At 33.3% G+C, this 17,886-nt stretch overlaps 2 protein-coding genes and 1 long non-coding RNA gene across 3 annotated transcripts; 1 reads left to right on the top strand and 2 right to left on the bottom strand.

Moving 5' to 3' along the window:
* The first annotated feature begins 870 nt into the window (after positions 1-870).
* LOC117914692 (transcription termination factor MTEF1, chloroplastic) lies at positions 871-4,973 on the top strand. The gene is made up of 2 exons (XM_034830140.1): positions 871-2,043; positions 4,436-4,973. Exons 1-2 carry the CDS (start codon positions 1,106-1,108, stop codon positions 4,491-4,493), a joined length of 996 nt encoding a protein of 331 aa, XP_034686031.1. The 5' UTR covers positions 871-1,105; the 3' UTR covers positions 4,494-4,973.
* A 317-nt stretch (positions 4,974-5,290) lies between these two features.
* On the bottom strand, positions 5,291-12,612 carry LOC117914683 (F-box only protein 6). The gene is made up of 2 exons (XM_034830128.1): positions 12,403-12,612; positions 5,291-6,823 (listed from the first exon to the last, which is right to left on the bottom strand). Exons 1-2 carry the CDS (start codon positions 12,543-12,545, stop codon positions 5,575-5,577), a joined length of 1,392 nt encoding a protein of 463 aa, XP_034686019.1. The 5' UTR covers positions 12,546-12,612; the 3' UTR covers positions 5,291-5,574.
* Positions 10,347-12,396, bottom strand: LOC117914702. Its single transcript, XR_004651302.1, has 2 exons — positions 11,949-12,396; positions 10,347-10,948 (listed from the first exon to the last, which is right to left on the bottom strand). It is a non-coding gene; the product is annotated as an uncharacterized LOC117914702 (long non-coding RNA).
* Positions 12,613-17,886: the final 5,274 nt, after the last annotated feature.

Raw genomic sequence — 17,886 nt, 5'->3', positions numbered from 1 at the left:
ATAAGTTATTTTCATATATTATTTCAAATTCATACATAAATTTTTAATTAATTTTAATTATATTTGATTTTATTTTATTTTATATGTTTAGTAAACAATCAAATGAGAATATCGTTTTTTTCATTTTTTTTTTCTTTTCATTTTTAGTATTTTTCGGAAGCATTACATCTTCAAAAATATTTCTTAAAAAATATTTTCTCCAAAGACTTTTATCGACAATCAAATATAACACTCTGATTAAGGGTTAAGTCGATAATTTTACCTCATCCATCCCTTCATTTCTAACAAGATTAAGGTCAAATTTTATATTTTAGAAAAATAAAGATTATTCTTTCAAATTTATATATTTAATATCCCCTTTATTGGAATTAAAAAATAAAAAACAACAATGACAACACTTAATGTGAAAAGAATTGAATAGGAATTAAAAAAGAATTTAAGCTTATAAAACATTTAAAATATTTTAATACAAAGGTAGAATTTTGTAGAAATCTATTAACACTTTGTTTGATAATTATTTATATAAAAAATATTTTTTAAAATAAAAAATAAAAAAACATATTTGATAATTAAAAAATAAAAATAGTCTTATATTTCTAAAAATAAAAAACACAATGTTTTTAAATAATATTTTTTATTATTTTTAAATGTTTTTTTATGATAATTTTTAAAAAATAATTATATAAATGCATAAAAAAGATTAAAAATAAAGTATTATATAAATGTTTGGAGTTTCCATCATACATTTATTCTATAAAATATTGGTTTCCAAAATCACTGATAAATAAGGCTAAATAACACATTTTTCAAAAATAAAATTGAAAATAATATCTAAAATCAGACATTAACGTCATAATGAGTGGTTCATAAAGAGTAAAGACAACGAGTCAGCTTTTCTTCTCCAACCGTTTCCTGGCTACCCAAACTCTCTGTAAGTGTAAGCTTCAGTTTTCCAATTTGGAATTCGTTTTCGTTGTCTCCTCCCCTGTTTGGTTGTTGGTTGCTGAGAAAATTTGAGTCTTATAGAAGAAAAGGAAGAGGAAATTTTTAGATTCGTGCTTGCCTTTTAGTCTCCCCTGTCCCAACACTGATAGGCTTATCTGAGATGATAATTCGACTCCAATTTTTTCCTCAAACTTTAATCCCTCTTCACTCTACTCTAAGCGCTGTTAAAAACCCTAACCCTAGCCCTAACTGTACAAAGCAATCTCAATTGCTCGATGGCTTCAGGAACTCACTTTCCCCTCATCCAAACACCCCCATTTCCGACTCCGGCCTCCGTTTCCGTCAAAAACTACTCTACATTGAAAATCTCAAAGTCAATTCCTCCAAAGCCCTCCATAAAAACCCTAATTTCCGATCAGCTCCTCTCGACACCGTGAAATCCGTTGAGAAATGCCTCTGCTCGATGGGCATTCAACGCTCTGCATTGGGTCGAATCTTGGACATGCACCCACAGCTCCTAACCAGTGACCCCTACAATGATCTTTATCCTGTATTTGATTTTCTATTTAACGAAGTTCATATTCCATTCCCCGATATTCAAAAATCCATAATTCGATGTCCTAGGTTGTTGCTTTGTAGCGTAGATGATCAATTGAGACCCACATTCTATTTCCTGAAGAAACTAGGGTTTGCTGGACCACATGCAATAACATGCCAAAACACATTGTTGTTAGTATCCAGTGTAGAAGATACTCTTGTGCCCAAGCTTGAGTATTTGCAAAGTTTGGGGTTCTCATACAAGGAGGTGGTGAAAATGGTGGTGAGATCACCAGGATTGTTGACTTTCAGTATTGAGAAAAATTTTCAGCCTAAAGTGGAGTATTTCTTGGATGAGATGAAGGGGGATTTGGCAGAGCTAAAGAGATTTCCACAGTATTTTTCATTTAGTTTGGAGGGGAAGATAAAACCTCGGCATAGGCTTTTGGCCGAGCATGGGTTTTCGCTTCCATTGCCAGACATGTTGAAGGTTAGTGATGGCGAGTTCAACTTGCGTTTGATCGAGATGCGATTGCAACTGGCCGACGAGAGATATTTGGAGTAAGTGATCATTCCATTATATTTCCTATGTTCACTCAAGTGTAGAATTACAATTCTTTTGTGGTATGGTTGATAGATGTTGTATTCGTTTATGAGGAACATATTTGCAATGGAAGATCATGATTATCGCTATGGGCCAATGCAATGTGTTTCTTACACATGAGGTTTGGCTACATGGCAATGATGCTTGAGAGATAAAATAAGAAGTAAATCTAATTTACATCATGCATATGTCAAATAGTTTAAACTAAAGTTGATTCCATAGGAAAATTATTACCCACTTACAACTTATCCCAAGATTAAATGCTTTATTGTTTGTGACAAATTTTGGTCAGGATGTGAAAACTAGATGATATTCAATAGTATGGTAACCCCTTTAATTTATGCCTTAATGAAGGTTGGTTTTCATGCACCCATTACGTACGTTGATATTCAGCATAACCATGTTATCTTAAACACCCGGTATTTGGAGATCTTTTAGGCTATGGATTCAATGCATTGCCTCTTAGATTGAAGAGTAACTTACATTTCATGTTGGGAATCCTGTGTGGAGCAAAGTTCTTGCGTCATAATCATGAGTCAAAATAAATATTTGTTCTCCATTAATGAGATACCCTGATGGGCCTGATCTGTAGAAAAAAATTATTACCTGTCTATAGGTCATATCACTCTGAACGTGTATATAGGCCTGATTAAGTTTAGGGAGGGATCACTGTATCCAAAACCCTATTTCAACTTTAACTTTGGCAGAAATTTGAGTTACTAAGTTGGTTCAATCATCTTCTCAATTTTTGGAGCATTCTATGGACAATAGGCATTAACATTCCAATATTGATTTAATCTAACTTTACTCACTCTTTTTGAAGTATGGAGTGAACCTTAGTGGATTATCCTCATATGCAATTTCATGAATATTCTTCTGTACTTGAAAATTTTAGATGGATTGTTGCATCCCAAATCCTTAGCCATCCAGAGAAACATTTGATGTTTCTAGTTTGAGACTGCATCAAGTGACTCATTTTCTCTTGGCTCTTAATAAACGGGAGAATAGATTGTGTTCATGCTAGATATATGCCCACTGAAGAAAAATCAAAGATGATCGTCAGTTAAAAACTCATCAAAGCACCGACAACAAATCAATCAAATATACCAAGAGGCTAGAGAGCTATTAATTTAATAAAAATTCTATTCATCAAAATTGAGAGACTACACAGGTCTATATGGATTTGTGGAGCTCCTCTTTCCTTATAAAACTAAGGCTCTATTTCCTAGTAGGAATATGAACCCTTTTCCTAATTAAATTAGAAACCTTTTTTGATAGGCCTAATTAAATTAGAAACTAAAACAAATAAAGATTTGAATGGAAGATAAACTCTGAAATCAATTCTGGGAGTCTCTATGAAATGCTAAAATTACTAAATTATTATTGCTGAATATTGTTCTTCATCACCAAACCCCTGTTTATTGCATTTGGAGAAAATGTAAGATGACAAAATTCTTGAAGAGGATTAGCACTCAGATACATTGCTGAAAGTCCTTTTTCCCTTTCTTTGTTTTGAGTGGTCTAGGTTGCTTGAGGAATGCAAATATAACCCAATTAGATTTCAATGATGGGACCAGCTTAGGACTAGAGGTTGTAGTCTTTCATCTTCTCTCATCTTTGTCTCTCGTGGGCTCTCCTTATATTACGTCCTATGTACTTAGGTTGCACCCCTTTTTTAATTAGATGCTTTTCTATAATGCTTTATCCTTGGCCGATGAACAGGATACCTCCATATAAAATATCACCCCAAGGATCCTCTGTTTTGAAGAGTAGTATGAGTTCTGATCTTTCCAACAAATACCCATTTTGTAGTTTTTTCTAATCTTTTTATTTTGTTCATGGTAAAGAATTTCATGTCCTTAAAAGAAGAAACATGAATGTTGTATTCATTTTTTCATCTCATGAACATTTCTAAATCGGAGCTCTTTGTCTTTATCTAGGAGTTGGTTGCTCATATGATCATATCTGATTCATTGAACACTGGGCAGCTAAATATGACTGTTCTTTATATGGAAATATGGAAATAAAAATATGATAGCATTTTGTAGTGACTATTTGTGTATTTTCCCACAAACAGAAATTAAATATGAACTACTTGGATATTAGAGAAAAAAAGAAAGAAAAAGATATGGCTCAGGAGGGAAAAAAAAAATTGCATGAGACAAAAATCTTTGCTTTCAAAATCACCATCCGTACACGGCTGTTATGCTAGTAGTTTTTGGGGGTTGGATTCTACTATTGAAAACATGACATCTGCTAGTTTAGCTTATTTTTTCCCCTTGCTTATTTTGCATTGTAGTTTACATGGCGGATTTTCGTTTGCTGACTAAATATTTTGCTTTTCACCAGCTGTGTCTCAGAAAATCAGGACGGTAATAAATGGAGGCATGACTTAACTAGACGGTGACTATAAGATCTGGCTGAAGGTCCCGACCTGTGTCTGTCTCTTAAATGTTGTGAGTCCAGAAAAAAGAAACTGAAAAATACTTGTACAAGAAGGAAGAAGATATATGAATTAAAGATTTGAAGATTTCTTTTCTTCTCTCATTTTCCTCTCTTGATGTGTACATCGATATCTGCATGGGGGAAGATCTTCTGGTGATACATCCTAAAATTCCAAGTGGGCAAGTGCCCCAACCCTAAGCACTTCTCCATTATTTCAAATGCAGAGAAATGGTGGCAGCAGTGTGGGCAAGCCAACCTAAGGGACTTTCTATTTTCTACTCTTTCTTTGACCTGTAATCCATCTTGAGATGGAAAGGAGGAGGAAGAGGAAGATGAAGGCATTGTATTTCTCATCAGTCTAAATTTGTATAAGAATAGTGTAAAATTTTCTAACGTAAACCACCACTTTTATCTTAAATTTGCAGAATTTTCAAATTTTCAATTCCTTTTTACTAGTTCGAACAATTTCTATATCCAAATTAAGAAACGATTAATACAAACCGAGCACATTCGTTATGTCAAAGTATAAAACAGCCAAGAAACCAGTCTTGAAACGCCAGACAAGGCTGTAAAACAAACTTTTCAGCAAGAATTCTTTTCCTGAGAATAGAGCCGTAAAATTGAAGTTGACTGAAAACCAAAGATTTTTTCCCAAGCCTCGTCATGATGTCCACCGAACCTTACTGCAAAAAAGATTTTCCCCTAGAAAAAGCTCCCAGGGACTGTTCTATAGAGCCTAAAGCATTCTCAGCCAAAGCCTGAAAAGGAAACAGATCTAAAACTGACTTCTGAAATCAAAAGATGGAAGTACATATGTTTGTACATTAAAGGCAAAGAAGACAATAATAATAATAATTTCCACAGAGCCATCTAATTCCTTCATCATTTTCACCATAGAAAATTGACTCAATAGAGATTAGTGGTGAAAAGATTGCAGCCCACAAAGGATAAAAACCAGAGTACCAAATGGGAAAAAAAAAAAAAAAAAAGACCCTGTCCTTTGCTGGGCTGATGCTGCCGGAAACACAAAGGGCAGCTAGAATTTAGGCTGAAGCAGTTAGGCATGGGTGAAATGCCGTGCCGCAGGCGATCCACTGCCGCTTCTTTCCACCACGGGGCACCACACATCCAGGAACCTTCAGCCATTCCCTGCTCAACACATTGTAAGTAACCAACCGGTTCATTTGTCGTGATCTTAGAGACAGCATGAGCAATCCTTTGTTGCCCAAGCAAGTCATCCGAACGTGCTTTCCGTAAAACTCCAAGCACCATATGTTTGGCATTCTGTCAACCTCCTTCCACAAGAGCATCATCTTCTGTAGCTCCCATATGCATACGCATGTGGCGGCATTCTTTGTCAGCAACCCCACGAGCATGATACGGCCTCCACACTCGGCAAGTGTGTGGTCAGTCAGATGCAGCGGGGCAGGGATTATGAACTGCTTCCAGGCCCCAGTAACCATATCATATGACACAATTCCATCTGGGTCTGAACGCATTAAGTAAATTGTGCCATCAATGGACACGGCCTGTGACAGGAAGTTTAGCGACAGCGGTAGCTTGACATGTAAGGGCATGCTTCCTGGACGGGCCCATGAGTTCTTCACTGAGTCATAAACTTCATACTCACCATCACAGCCCACCCACAGGATCTTATACCCTGCAGTGGTTGAATTCCCGTTCAGTGTCATTCCCACAGCTACTCGGGACCAGACCCTAACCGATCTTGCTGGCAACTCTTTGAAAGACTGAGTCAGAGGGTTGCATACAAAGAAGTTCCTATGGTTGATATCAAGGAAACAGACTAGGCCTCCTGCAGAAGCCACTGGCAAGACAGTCTTTGCACGCAGAGAAGGGATTGTGGGGTGGTGCCATTTCTTTAAGGAAGGATCGTACATGGCTCCAGGATCAACATTTTCATGAGTGATGGTGTAAAACCAAGGATGGCCTTGTGGGACTTGGGCACAATGTTGAGAGAAACTATTGGAGTTGAGCAATGAATTCCATTTCCGACAAACTAAACGGAAGCGAAAGAATGTGGCAATGGGAAGTCTAGCAATCACAGCTTCAAAAAGGTCTTCAGGGAATTCTTTCCAGATTTCTTGTTCCATTACCTCTGCTGAATTAGTTGTCCCAGGTAACTTTCCCCGGTTCCGCTCTTTACGGGATTTCTTGGTGGGTGGAGGCTCATAGGGTTCCATCGTCTTCAAAGTTCCAGATTTTCCAGACCTCATTATAGGATCGCAGTAATCATCTTCAGCAGAGTCATCATCAAAATTGGGGAAGCACCATCTGTTCACAAGGTAATCCACATCATTCAGACATTCCTTACTTAGGGTAACCAAAACAGTTTGGTAGGAAGATCATGTAAAGAGGGTGAGCAAATATTGGGCAATGGTGTTTTCCCCCTTTTTATTGGTAGGCATAATGAGCAATATATACAGACATGAATGAAACAAAAAATTCATTCAGTATATGCATCTAGACAAAAGACTTCAAAATGTAGTAAAGCTAATCTGCTCAAAAGAATAATTATTGCATGAAAAGGAGAAAAAACAAACATATGCATGAATGCAATCACGAAGCTGTCACTTTGGTTTTGATCCATCAGATTTCAGGAAAATGGAAGAATTATTTAACTAAGGTGAACAAGCAGATATATAACATCAGAAAACCCAAGTAGACCAAAGTAACATATGTTTAATGCACTGATATTTGGCAATGCATTTAATCACCAGATGTGGCAGTCAATTACAATTAGTCTTATTTCTAGATGAATTCAGAGAGGGAATGACCCCAAAAATGTCTCGGTTATCCAGATCCAAGGATTTCACAGTGGGATGTTGATACGTTATGCAGAAAAATGAATTTTCATGTGGATATCTTTTTTTAAGACTTGGCAAAGATGGGTTCTGCACAGTCTTGTACAGAGTCCACAACATATTCTACATTGTTTTATGATACGGTGCATCTTTTGGTCCCTGCCTAAAATAACCACAAAAAATGTTCCAATGCTGTTGCTAACACCAAAATATTAGCCTTGAAAGGGTAACATGGCAGCTTGATCACAGTGTGTTTCTTTGCATATATCTATGCAGTTTCATTCTTTTATTGCCCATGTTTGACATTGATCTGTGAAAATTTTCTTTGATGGGATAATTGTGAACTCTTTTTATGCTCCCTTCGAACTGAGTTTAGCTATATACACTTATACCAAGTAGGATCTGAATAGAGAACCAAAAACATGCCATATATCATATGAAAACCTGGTGTATAAGAAACATTGTTCATGCCACATGCATATTATTTTAAATAAAATAATTTTTGCTCCTTTTTTCTTTTTTCTTATAGATATAAAAGGATTCTAAAAGCTTTTAAGCCAATAAATTCTGAATCTAAATTTCTGTGTCTAACACAATTCTCATGAGTGATTAGCATTCAAGGATAAATGATGACCTAAATAATCCTTAAGTGAGAACATCCCCACCAAGGCTGCAGGTACTAGGGATGACAATTAAGTAATGGATGTGAACAGGGGCCAGCATATAGCCTAGAAGGCCTATTATCTAACAGTAAATCAAAAGGAAGAAATTTAAACAGGCATCTGATAGACACAATAAAATAAATAAAGATTTTAAAAAATAAAAATAAAAACCTTTACAAGTTTATGAATTACAGATTTATCAACTAACAAATTCAGAATCAATCAACTTAACCATTCTAAATAAGCAATGCATGGGACAAGTAAATTGCCAAGTAAACACAAAAAAAAAAACCTCAGAATGGAGATGTGAAAATAAGCAATTCATTCAAGTTTATGGGGGATCCACTATGAAAAGTTAAATACGTAATTGCCGCAAAGCTTTTAAACTTTGATCTGGAGTCAAACTCATTTGGAACTTGTCATTTTTCCCTTAAGTCCAAAAGCAATTAAAGATTTTCATTAATTAGCCCTATTAGAATTCCAAATATGTTATTTGTTGTAACCATTTAAGATTTTCATTAAATTAGTTAAATCAGCCAAACAACAGAAGATCATGCAGAGAAAATGAGTTGTCTGAGCTAAAAGCTCAAATTAAACTTTGTTTTTTCTGTAGAATGCACAGTTTCTGATTTTAAAATATGTACAGTTGGTCCATATTAAAACTGATCCACCTAAGCAGTTGCTCAGAAGGATATTATTTTTCCTAATTATCATGATAGCTACAGCTAATTGACAAATTTCATTATTTGTTTCAATAAATCCAAAAGAGGATGTACACAAGATACCTATATTCTCAAGGGCTTTCTACACAAGATACCTCAATTTGTTTCTATATGATGTTAACAGATGTGGATAGTTTGGTCCAATGACAAATGGGAAAATTAGCTATTGCCATAACACAGCAAACTGTGGGGAAATACATATGAAAATTAACACTTGGTAAATCATTTTACCTCGCATTGCAAGCATGGAAACTCAATGAGAAGACACATCTTTCAGTTCAATATGCATTTAGATAGACATGAAGAAGTCAAATCAAACCACACCCAACTCAAAGAATATAAAAAAAGTAATTATTAGGATATATTGCCCCTTTACGCACCCATCTTGGAAGCTTTTGAAATGGCATCTGTGCAAATTATCATATAGTTCATCAAAATTTTGATACATCATACAACTACTTCATATTTGCAAATAAGAAGGAAGGATAAACCAGAATGGGAGAAGAGGGGGATCTTTAAAACATATCAAAACATATAATCTCATGGTATGTGAACAAGCTCTCATCCACCATATCTCAGACTCTTTCTCAAGTATTTAGACACAACTGCTGTTAAATAAAACCCTCGGGTTCAGTTCTCAAAGGCTCAGAACACACAGTAGAAAATCATTTTCTTGATAGGTAATCTATAGAATTGTGAGGTGAACAGTTTTCAATGAGCGCTAGAACTTTACAGGGACTACATGATCTGGAGAGAGAGAAAGAGAGAGAGCATATTTTTTAAGGTATTCTAGAAGGCTCATTCTTCCTAGAGAGAACAGGTTTTTCAAAAGACATTATGTCGGACTTTCTTTTCACAGTTTCACCTTTAAAGATTATGTTTGTGGTTTAGGCAAAGGTATGTCCTAAAGGATGACCACTTGATTAGCAGAAAATTGACTATGATGGACAAATGTTGCCTGTGAAATTTAAATTTCCACAAGCCTTAAGCTAGGGGGACTATGGCTTGTTTTATAAACTAAAAGAATCTATGAGGTTTCTTCATTCATAGTTTTTTGCATTTTGTATTTTGTATAACTTATATACATGTGTGTGCATGCGTGTGTGCCCCACATATATATACAGTTCATTCCTTATGTTTGGTTGTTTAGTTTTTAAATTAAATACATTTAATTCTAAATGATTTCATCCGTGATCTACTAATCAAGGAAAAACAACCTATCTTCAATGAGTCACTAGCTTAAGTTAGCCTGATCTTGTTGGTCGAATGACTTGGGGAAAGGAGGCACACCAACAGCAGTGACTAGCTGTCATGCTTATATCTATACATATACTTCTTTTGCACTTTCCTGAAACCCCTAAATCATGATTGCATTTTCCTCAGTTCATTTTTTTTTAAATGAACAGATGTATGCATAAATGAAGTAAATCAAGTCTTAATGTAAGAAGTCATGAGCATATTTAATGGACTCCTGTATGCATACCCAACTCATGTGTTGGATTCATCTAAACATTGCTAAGATGAGTCGACCACTTTGGAGTTTGCCAATGGCCAAATATAAAACCATCATCAAATGCATTTTAAGGTGGGGTGTTTGGGGAATTCAACCTTTACAACCAAAATAAGTTTATTGATAAGAAGAAAGATATGATGCTGAACTGTTACCAACAACCATCTGATGACAAATATCAAAAAATAAGCTGGAATGGCAAAAAAAAAAGAAGAACCAAGGACACTACCAGCAGCATCAAAATGACAAGAAATAAGAAACTAGTAAACTAACATCTAAAAATCATCACACATTCACCTATTATAGAAGAAATAAGAAAAACTGAGAGAAAGATTAAAATCTCCAAAAAAAAAAATTCAACTTTACATAACATAAACTCAGGAAATACCCCAAAAGACAGCTTCCATTACATTCACAAGAATAACAGCCCAAACCTCCCTATGGATGAGGCCAAAATGTAGTAACAAAAAGAATCCAAAATTCTGAATCTTATATTTGGCACTATTTTCTGCCCCAGAAAATAAAAAACTCCAATCAACTCAGCCTAATACAACCACTTAGCATAGTCTCTGGTCAAGCCTTCCTTCTCATTTCTTTTCTTTTCGGACACTTTCTCAGCAACAATAAGGAGCATATCAAATAATCCTCACCTCATCAAGAAATAAGCAAAAACATAACTACTAAATCTTCTCTTTGTTTGCCTAAGAAATGAAGGAAAAGGAAATAAATTTCAGTATTAAACTTTTAATCTCATTCCTAACCAAATCAAGAGTTAGCTTAAGCAATATTACTGTACAAAACTAGGTTCAAGTTAATCTGTCTCGTCATTATAAACCAAAATGATGAAAAAATATAGGCTTTCAATTTTTACTCCACTCTTTTGGCAACCAACAGGGCATGAGCATAATTAACAAACAAAGTGAACCAAACGTAAGGCAGCTATCGTTTGGCTAAGTCTGAGGTCAAGTTTTCTCATTCCTTTCCTTTCCAATATTTTCTGAGCAACCAAATGGAGCCCAGAGGAAAATCCTCTGCTGAATCCAGAAAAAACTGAAACACAACCACTCCATCCACTATTTCCAAAGAAGAAAAAACACAATCTATGGCCTTCCTGAATGAACCATAAATCAATAAGAACTCGACAGAGACAAAATAATTTTACAAAACTTAAAAGATTCAACAGGTGCCAAGAGAATCCAAAATATATGGGGTTTCAATTTTCTCTTTTCTCCTCCAGTAATTGGGGAAAAGGAACCGAGCATAATGCAACTATGGAGCTAACTCTGAGGTAAGTCTTCTCATTTCTTTTCTTTTCAAAAATTTTCTCGGCAAAAAAACGTGCCATACAGGAAAATCCTCACCTCAATCAAAAACAACCAAAACAGAACCTCTCAATCCTTTGTCTGTTTGCTGAGAAAACAAAAGAAAAACAAAATCCAAGGCCTTAAACTTTTAATCTAGTTCCTGAACGAACCAAAGAATAATATTAAAAAACCTAGTTAGAGTTAACTGGAGCCAAAACGACGAAAATACAGGGTTTCAATTTTCTCCTTTTGTTCCCTTCCACTTAACGAAAGAAAGCCAGCCCAGCCTAATGCAACTATTGAGCTTAGTCTAAGGTCAAGTACTCTCATTTAGTCATTTCTTTTCTTCTCCAATGTTTTCTCAGAAACCAAACGTAGCACAGAGAAAAATCCTCACCTGAGTCAAAGAAGAACCAGGACACAAACGCTCGATCTTCTGTTTGTTTGCCGAAAAACAAAAGGGAAAAAAAATCCGCGGCCCTAAACTTTTAACCGATTCCCAATCCAACCAAAGAAGTAAACTTAACTGAAACCAAAAAAAAAACCGTACGGAACTTGGTTGGACTTAACCGGAGCGAAAATGACGAAAAATATAGGGCTTCAATTTTCTGTTTTCATATCCTCCTGCTTCTCGGCAACCAAACGGACCGTAGTTTACCAAAAAGCCAAAATGAGGTACAAAAGGAAACCTAACAAGGAGAAAGCATAAGAAATCACCAACTTCAAGGAGGGGAAAAAAAGGAAAAGAACTCACTATCATTGTTGATGAGAAACAGAGGATTTTGAGAAATATCAGAGAGATCTAAAGAGAGAAAGGGCAGAATCAGCGAGCATTAGAGAGAGAAAGAGACCTGTGGCTGTGTTGATGATGATGATGATGATGGTAGAGAAGTTGAGTGTGAGGTTGATGAGGAATGTAATTGGAGGAACCGTAGAGTTCGCAAAGCTCTTGAACCTCTCCGATCAGCTGCCTCAGCATGGCCAGGCCTTCCATGCCCCGCCGGCCGTCTCGGCGCTCCTCCACCACCTCCGCCACCGCTACCGCCGTTCTCCTCTCCTCCTCCCTCCTCCGCCTCCGTCTCCCTCTCTCTCCTCTTATATTCTTCCCTCTCAGCTCACCCACTCTCCTTTTTCCACGTCAGCAGACTTATGCGATAATTGTAATAATATTGCTCGCTACGCAACTTTGTCCCTCTAATCGATGATATTTACGGGAATGTTTCGTTTTATTTTCCCAAAATACCCCTATGATTCCCCCATAATGGCTAAATTACCCTTTGTTGCTTTGTTGCCGGATTCGCCGCTTTGACACTTGTGATCTGATCATTCCCTCAAATTTTCAAAATTGCCACTATTGCCTAGACCGCCACGTGGCCGATACGCATTACTTTCAAACTCTTCGTATTTTCATTTTAAATATATTTTGTAAGATATAAAAATATTACTTTTATTCTAATTCATTCATATAATTAATATATATTAATTATGCATGTAATTCCACTAACTCCATTAGTTAAATGTATTTAATATGGTGGAGTGGTAATAAATGGAAAGCTATAGGGGTAAGAAAGTAAAAAAGCAAAACGACCACGTTTTGGTACACGATGCCCTCTAGAAAGTGGAATTTTTTTGGGGTCCAGAGGTCCACGTGTGTGAACACAGCTTATAATGGTCAAGTAAACTAAAGCCCTTTTCAATCTAAACCAGCTTTTTATTTTATTATTATTTAATACAAAATCAACGGCTGAGATTACATCTGTGGAGGCAGTTGCCTTTTCTCATTTCTTCTACCACGCACACGGCATGATTGCCCCAACATTTTTCCATTTATGATTATTTTGTTAGAATTACGGAAGTACCTACTTGATGATCCCCTTCTGTTGAAATTCCCAAATTGCCCCCTCCCCTTTCGTTTTTTACTTTTTATTTTTTATTTTTTTTTAATGATTTTTGGTTTTCTGAAAAAATTGCCACCTGGCAAAATTATTGGGACTTAAAATGCAACCGTGTAAGTCGTGGGAAAGGTTGGTAAGGCATTGTTTTCTGCAATGGGTGAGTTGATGGGTGAACTACCAACTAGCAAATCTTCAGGTAGCCTTCCCAAAATGTTAAGATATATGTTTTCACAAATTTTAAAAAATATTTTGTAAAATGAAAAGGAAATTTGATGAAAAGACGTCTAGTTTGGCTATTGGGAAATTTAGGGTATCTTTGAGAAAAAATGCAAAGAAAAAATAAAATAAAAAATTAAAATTAATAATTATTTTTATATGCTTTTTTCAAAGTCATCTTCATCCTCATTTCACATTCTAGTTTAAATAAACCTTTTCTCAGTATAAAATGATGTACTAACTTAATATAAATAAATTTGAATAATTTTTTAAAAATCTATCTTATTTGTTTTATTATTTCTTCATTTTTCATTAAAAATACTAATAAAATAAAGTAACCCTTATGGGTTGTATATGAACATAAAGGAATTTTCTTATGTTAGCAACTAAAGCTCAAACTCATGGAATTGTTAATTTTGTAACTATTAAGTGGAAGGGTAGTCATTTAACAAATAAAAGTTATTTTAGAGATAATAAATTAATTTTCCTCATGAGTTCACATAGATGAAGGTTTGGCACCTCGATATCGACTTTTCGCCACTTGGGGTTGTAGTATGTTTCAAGGGTTGGGTTGTTTACTCGTTAAAATAATACATGAATTAGGTTCAAAATGTTATGAAATAGTTTGATCCATTTCCGATGTGACCCATAGAATATCAAAAAGACAAAGAATGACATAATCTCATAGTGAAAGGTAACATTAAAAACAATCAATTTCTATAACTTTTTTGTAAAATTAAAATTAAGGGCATGAATTATAAAGTTTTTTTCTTTTTTCTTTTTCTTTTTTTATGGTTAAAACCAATCTTGAGACATTTTGAAAAATGTGAATATTTATACAATTTTTATTTTTTCAGTTATTTTTTAAATAAAATAGTTTGTATATTTGACTTTAGTTTTTTCCTTATTGATGGAAAACTGGTATGAGAAATTATGAAACATCAAGTACTTGAGAACATACATCATGTTGCTTCAAGTTTCCACTTGGGCATTCTCTTTCTTGAATTGTGGACTACATTTCATATTCTATGTAATTTTATGAAAATGAAATAAAACTACAAAAATTAAAATAAAATAAAATACAAGTGATAAAAGGCATTAATTAAAGGTGACAATTATTATTTTTTTAATTAAATATTTAAAACCCAATTGTTGCCCTTTTGGTATAAATAATAATTCTTTTTATTCAAAGAAAATGTTTTATGTTTTAGGAAATGAGAAGGCTATTTAACAATTGTCTTTAAAAATTGTTTTCTATTATTTAAAATAAAAAAGTAAATTTTTTTTTTTGACAATTATAAATTATTTTCTATTTTCAAGTAATATCTTTTAGGTGTTTTTTATTATTATTATTTTCACTTGTTTTCCATGACAAATTTATAAAATAATATGTAAAATTATTAAAAATAAAGTAGGGAGTATAAAAATTATTTTTAAATTTTATTTAAATATTAAAAATAGATTGAAAATATTTCAAATTCTCAAACATACTTTTATTTTATAAAACATAATTAAAGAGTTTTTAAAAATTATTTTTCAGAACTATTTTTAAAAATAATTACAAAACAAGACCTAAGTGTATGAATCTTAAGAATATATCATATTGAAAATCTTGAAATTTTATTTTCACATTTCATTTATAAAAGCACTTGAATATTTATAAATATTAAAAAAAAATGAAGATATTCCATTTTTTCATTTTAAAAATAAATCAAATTATGATAATAAAAAAAATCCGTGCTTTGGGAATAGAATTATAAATAATTTTGATTCTTTTAGAAAGCTTTGATAAATTTAATTTTGCATCTTATACTTCAAATAAGTAAGTACATGTTTGGAAAACTGAAATTAGGGAATAAAAATGAGAATTTTTTTTTTTTTCATTTTGGATTCATTACCATGCATAGATTACTTATAAAAAGTGGGAATAAAAATAGATTCAGTTTTTTTAGAATACTCTTCTTCATGAAGAAAAACAATGAAAAGTCAAGTTTAAATAAATCAATTTCATTTTCATTCATTAATATATTTAAATTATTTTTTAAAATTGGATTATAGAAACTAAATCCCACTATCATTTACTTGGAATTTTGATTCATTTCCATTTCCATTTTCAACCTATTTTAGGGAGATGAGAAAAGGCATGGAATGAAAATAAGGGAAGGGAGGAGGATAAAAGAGGGAGGGGGTTGGAAAGAAGGAATTATGGAAAATGAGGAGAGAAATGGCATGGAATGAAAATAAGGAAAGGGAGGAGGACAAAAAAGGGGGGGAGGGTTGGAGAGAAGAAATGATGGAAAATGGAGAGGGAAAAGAAAGAGAGGGTGGAAGATGTAGGAAGTGGGGGAGGGGGCTATGTGTTAATGATTAGGGGTTGTCAAAACCAAGGGAAGAGAATGAGATGCGGTGGGTAATCATTTCTAGTGTCTAGGGAAGAGAAGCTTTGGTGGAGTGGGTAATGCCTTAATCTATTACTATTTTCCATTCATTCATTCCATTCCATTCCATTCCATCTTCCATCCTCCATCCTCCATCATCATCACACCATCATCATGGATTCCTCTCTTTACTCCTCTCTTTGCCTCCCCCCTCTCTCTTGAAGTCCCCATTGTCTAGTGTTAGATCACATCATCAACTACCTACTTTGGGAGTTTGGACTACTTCCTCAATTCCTTCCTTTTTGCCTTCTTTATTTATAGAAAGTAATTTTGGATTTTGTTTTGATTAAAGAAGACCATGTAAGTATCAGGGAAACAAACAAAACAAAAAAAGAAAAAGAAAAGGAAAAGCCCTATTTTTATTTACTTTCAAATAAATAATAAATTATTAATTACATTTTATTTTTTACTTCTATGATAAATTAATAAAATAGTTTGAAATTCTTTCAATTTCTCTTCTTGTACCCTGTTGCTTTGGCATGATTAATAGCAATATTGGCTTTCAAATTTTGAGGATCATAGAAGTAATGGGTTTTTTTTTTTTGTGGAAGTTTTTATAGATTTTAAATGTTTTAATTGAGTTTGTTTTTCAAGCTAATTTTTTTATTCTTAGATGTTTTATTCAAATAAAATAAATAATTTTAACTTTATCTAATACTTTCATATTTACTATGATTTCAGCCTATTTCAAATTTAAGTTTATATTTGGTTATTGAAAGTATTTGATTTTGCAATAAAAAATATAAAAGAAAATCCAATATAATTAAAATTAGTGAGAAGACATGTATTTGTGAATTTAACTCATTCCACGTTTTTGTTTGAATAGTAACCTATTTTGACGTAAATGCCCTTAACTATTTTAAATATGTACATATAAGTTTCAAAAGAAAAAATTATTTTTATAAGAAAAATAAAGGTATTTTTGTCAAAATAAGGTAAAAAAATATGAAATATTATATTTCTAAAATTGGGTTTTCGATGACCACTCTTTTAATCAAGAAATAATTGGTTTAAAAAAAATTATTTATATTTATAAATTTATCCCTTTTTATGTTTTTGTTTAAAAAGTAACTAATTTTTTATATAAATATCATTAACTATTTCACGTGTTTATAATATGTTTTAAAATAAATAGTTATATTTATAAGAAAATAATAAAGATGTTTTTGTTAAAATGAGACAGAAAAAAATGATAAAGGGTTAGATTTTCAAAATTAGGTTTTTTTTTATCTAATAACCCTTGATTTGATTTATTTTATTTTAATTTTTTTTGGTCAAGTTTCCAAGCCCAAGTCAAGCCTAGGCTTGGGTTTAGAATTGGGTCGGGGTCTATGTTTAAGGCCCAAGAGACTTTTGAGCCTTGGCATCAAGTCGGGGGCTATGTTTAGGCAATTGACCTAAAAACAGAAAATTTGGTAGGAAATTTGAAAAACCAGTCACTAATTCCAAGAAATTTGGGCTCTAAGTTTTCAAAAAGTAGAAAAGTTTTTCTATCTGAGAAGACATGGACATGGCCCACCAAATTTTCTCATCTCAAATCCCCCTCTCCATTCACACTTCAAAAATACTTATTTTTTAGACCTTTTTTTTTTTTTTTCTAAATAATATAATTTTAAAAAAAAATTATATTAAACACAAATTATAACAAGATTCTATACTTTTTATGTCGTATGACATCTCTTGCACTTTTGTAGTGTGCCACATCACTTTTTCTTATGCATAAAAGTAGATTTTAAAGTGCAAAAAGTAATTAAAAATGCAATCCTATAATTAAAAATAATTTGAA

The sequence above is a fragment of the Vitis riparia genome, chromosome 1, assembly GCF_004353265.1.
Source record: "Vitis riparia cultivar Riparia Gloire de Montpellier isolate 1030 chromosome 1, EGFV_Vit.rip_1.0, whole genome shotgun sequence".
Classification (NCBI taxonomy): Eukaryota; Viridiplantae; Streptophyta; class Magnoliopsida; order Vitales; family Vitaceae; genus Vitis; species Vitis riparia.
The sequence above is the reverse complement of the archived record's forward strand: the minus strand, read 5'-3'. Positions and strand labels throughout refer to the sequence as shown.

Bases quoted from the DNA above. Each gene is read 5' to 3' on its own strand.
- LOC117914692 (XM_034830140.1), top strand. From the start codon at position 1,106: ATGATAATTCGACTCCAATTTTTTCCTCAAACTTTAATCCCTCTTCAC. The intron at 2,044-4,435 runs GTAAGTGATCAT...GCTTTTCACCAG, and splicing joins GCCGACGAGAGATATTTGGA to CTGTGTCTCAGAAAATCAGG.
- LOC117914683 (XM_034830128.1), bottom strand. From the start codon at position 12,545: ATGGAAGGCCTGGCCATGCTGAGGCAGCTGATCGGAGAGGTTCAAGAG. The intron at 6,824-12,402 runs GTCTCTTTCTCT...CCTTGTGAACAG, and splicing joins CATCATCAACACAGCCACAG to ATGGTGCTTCCCCAATTTTG.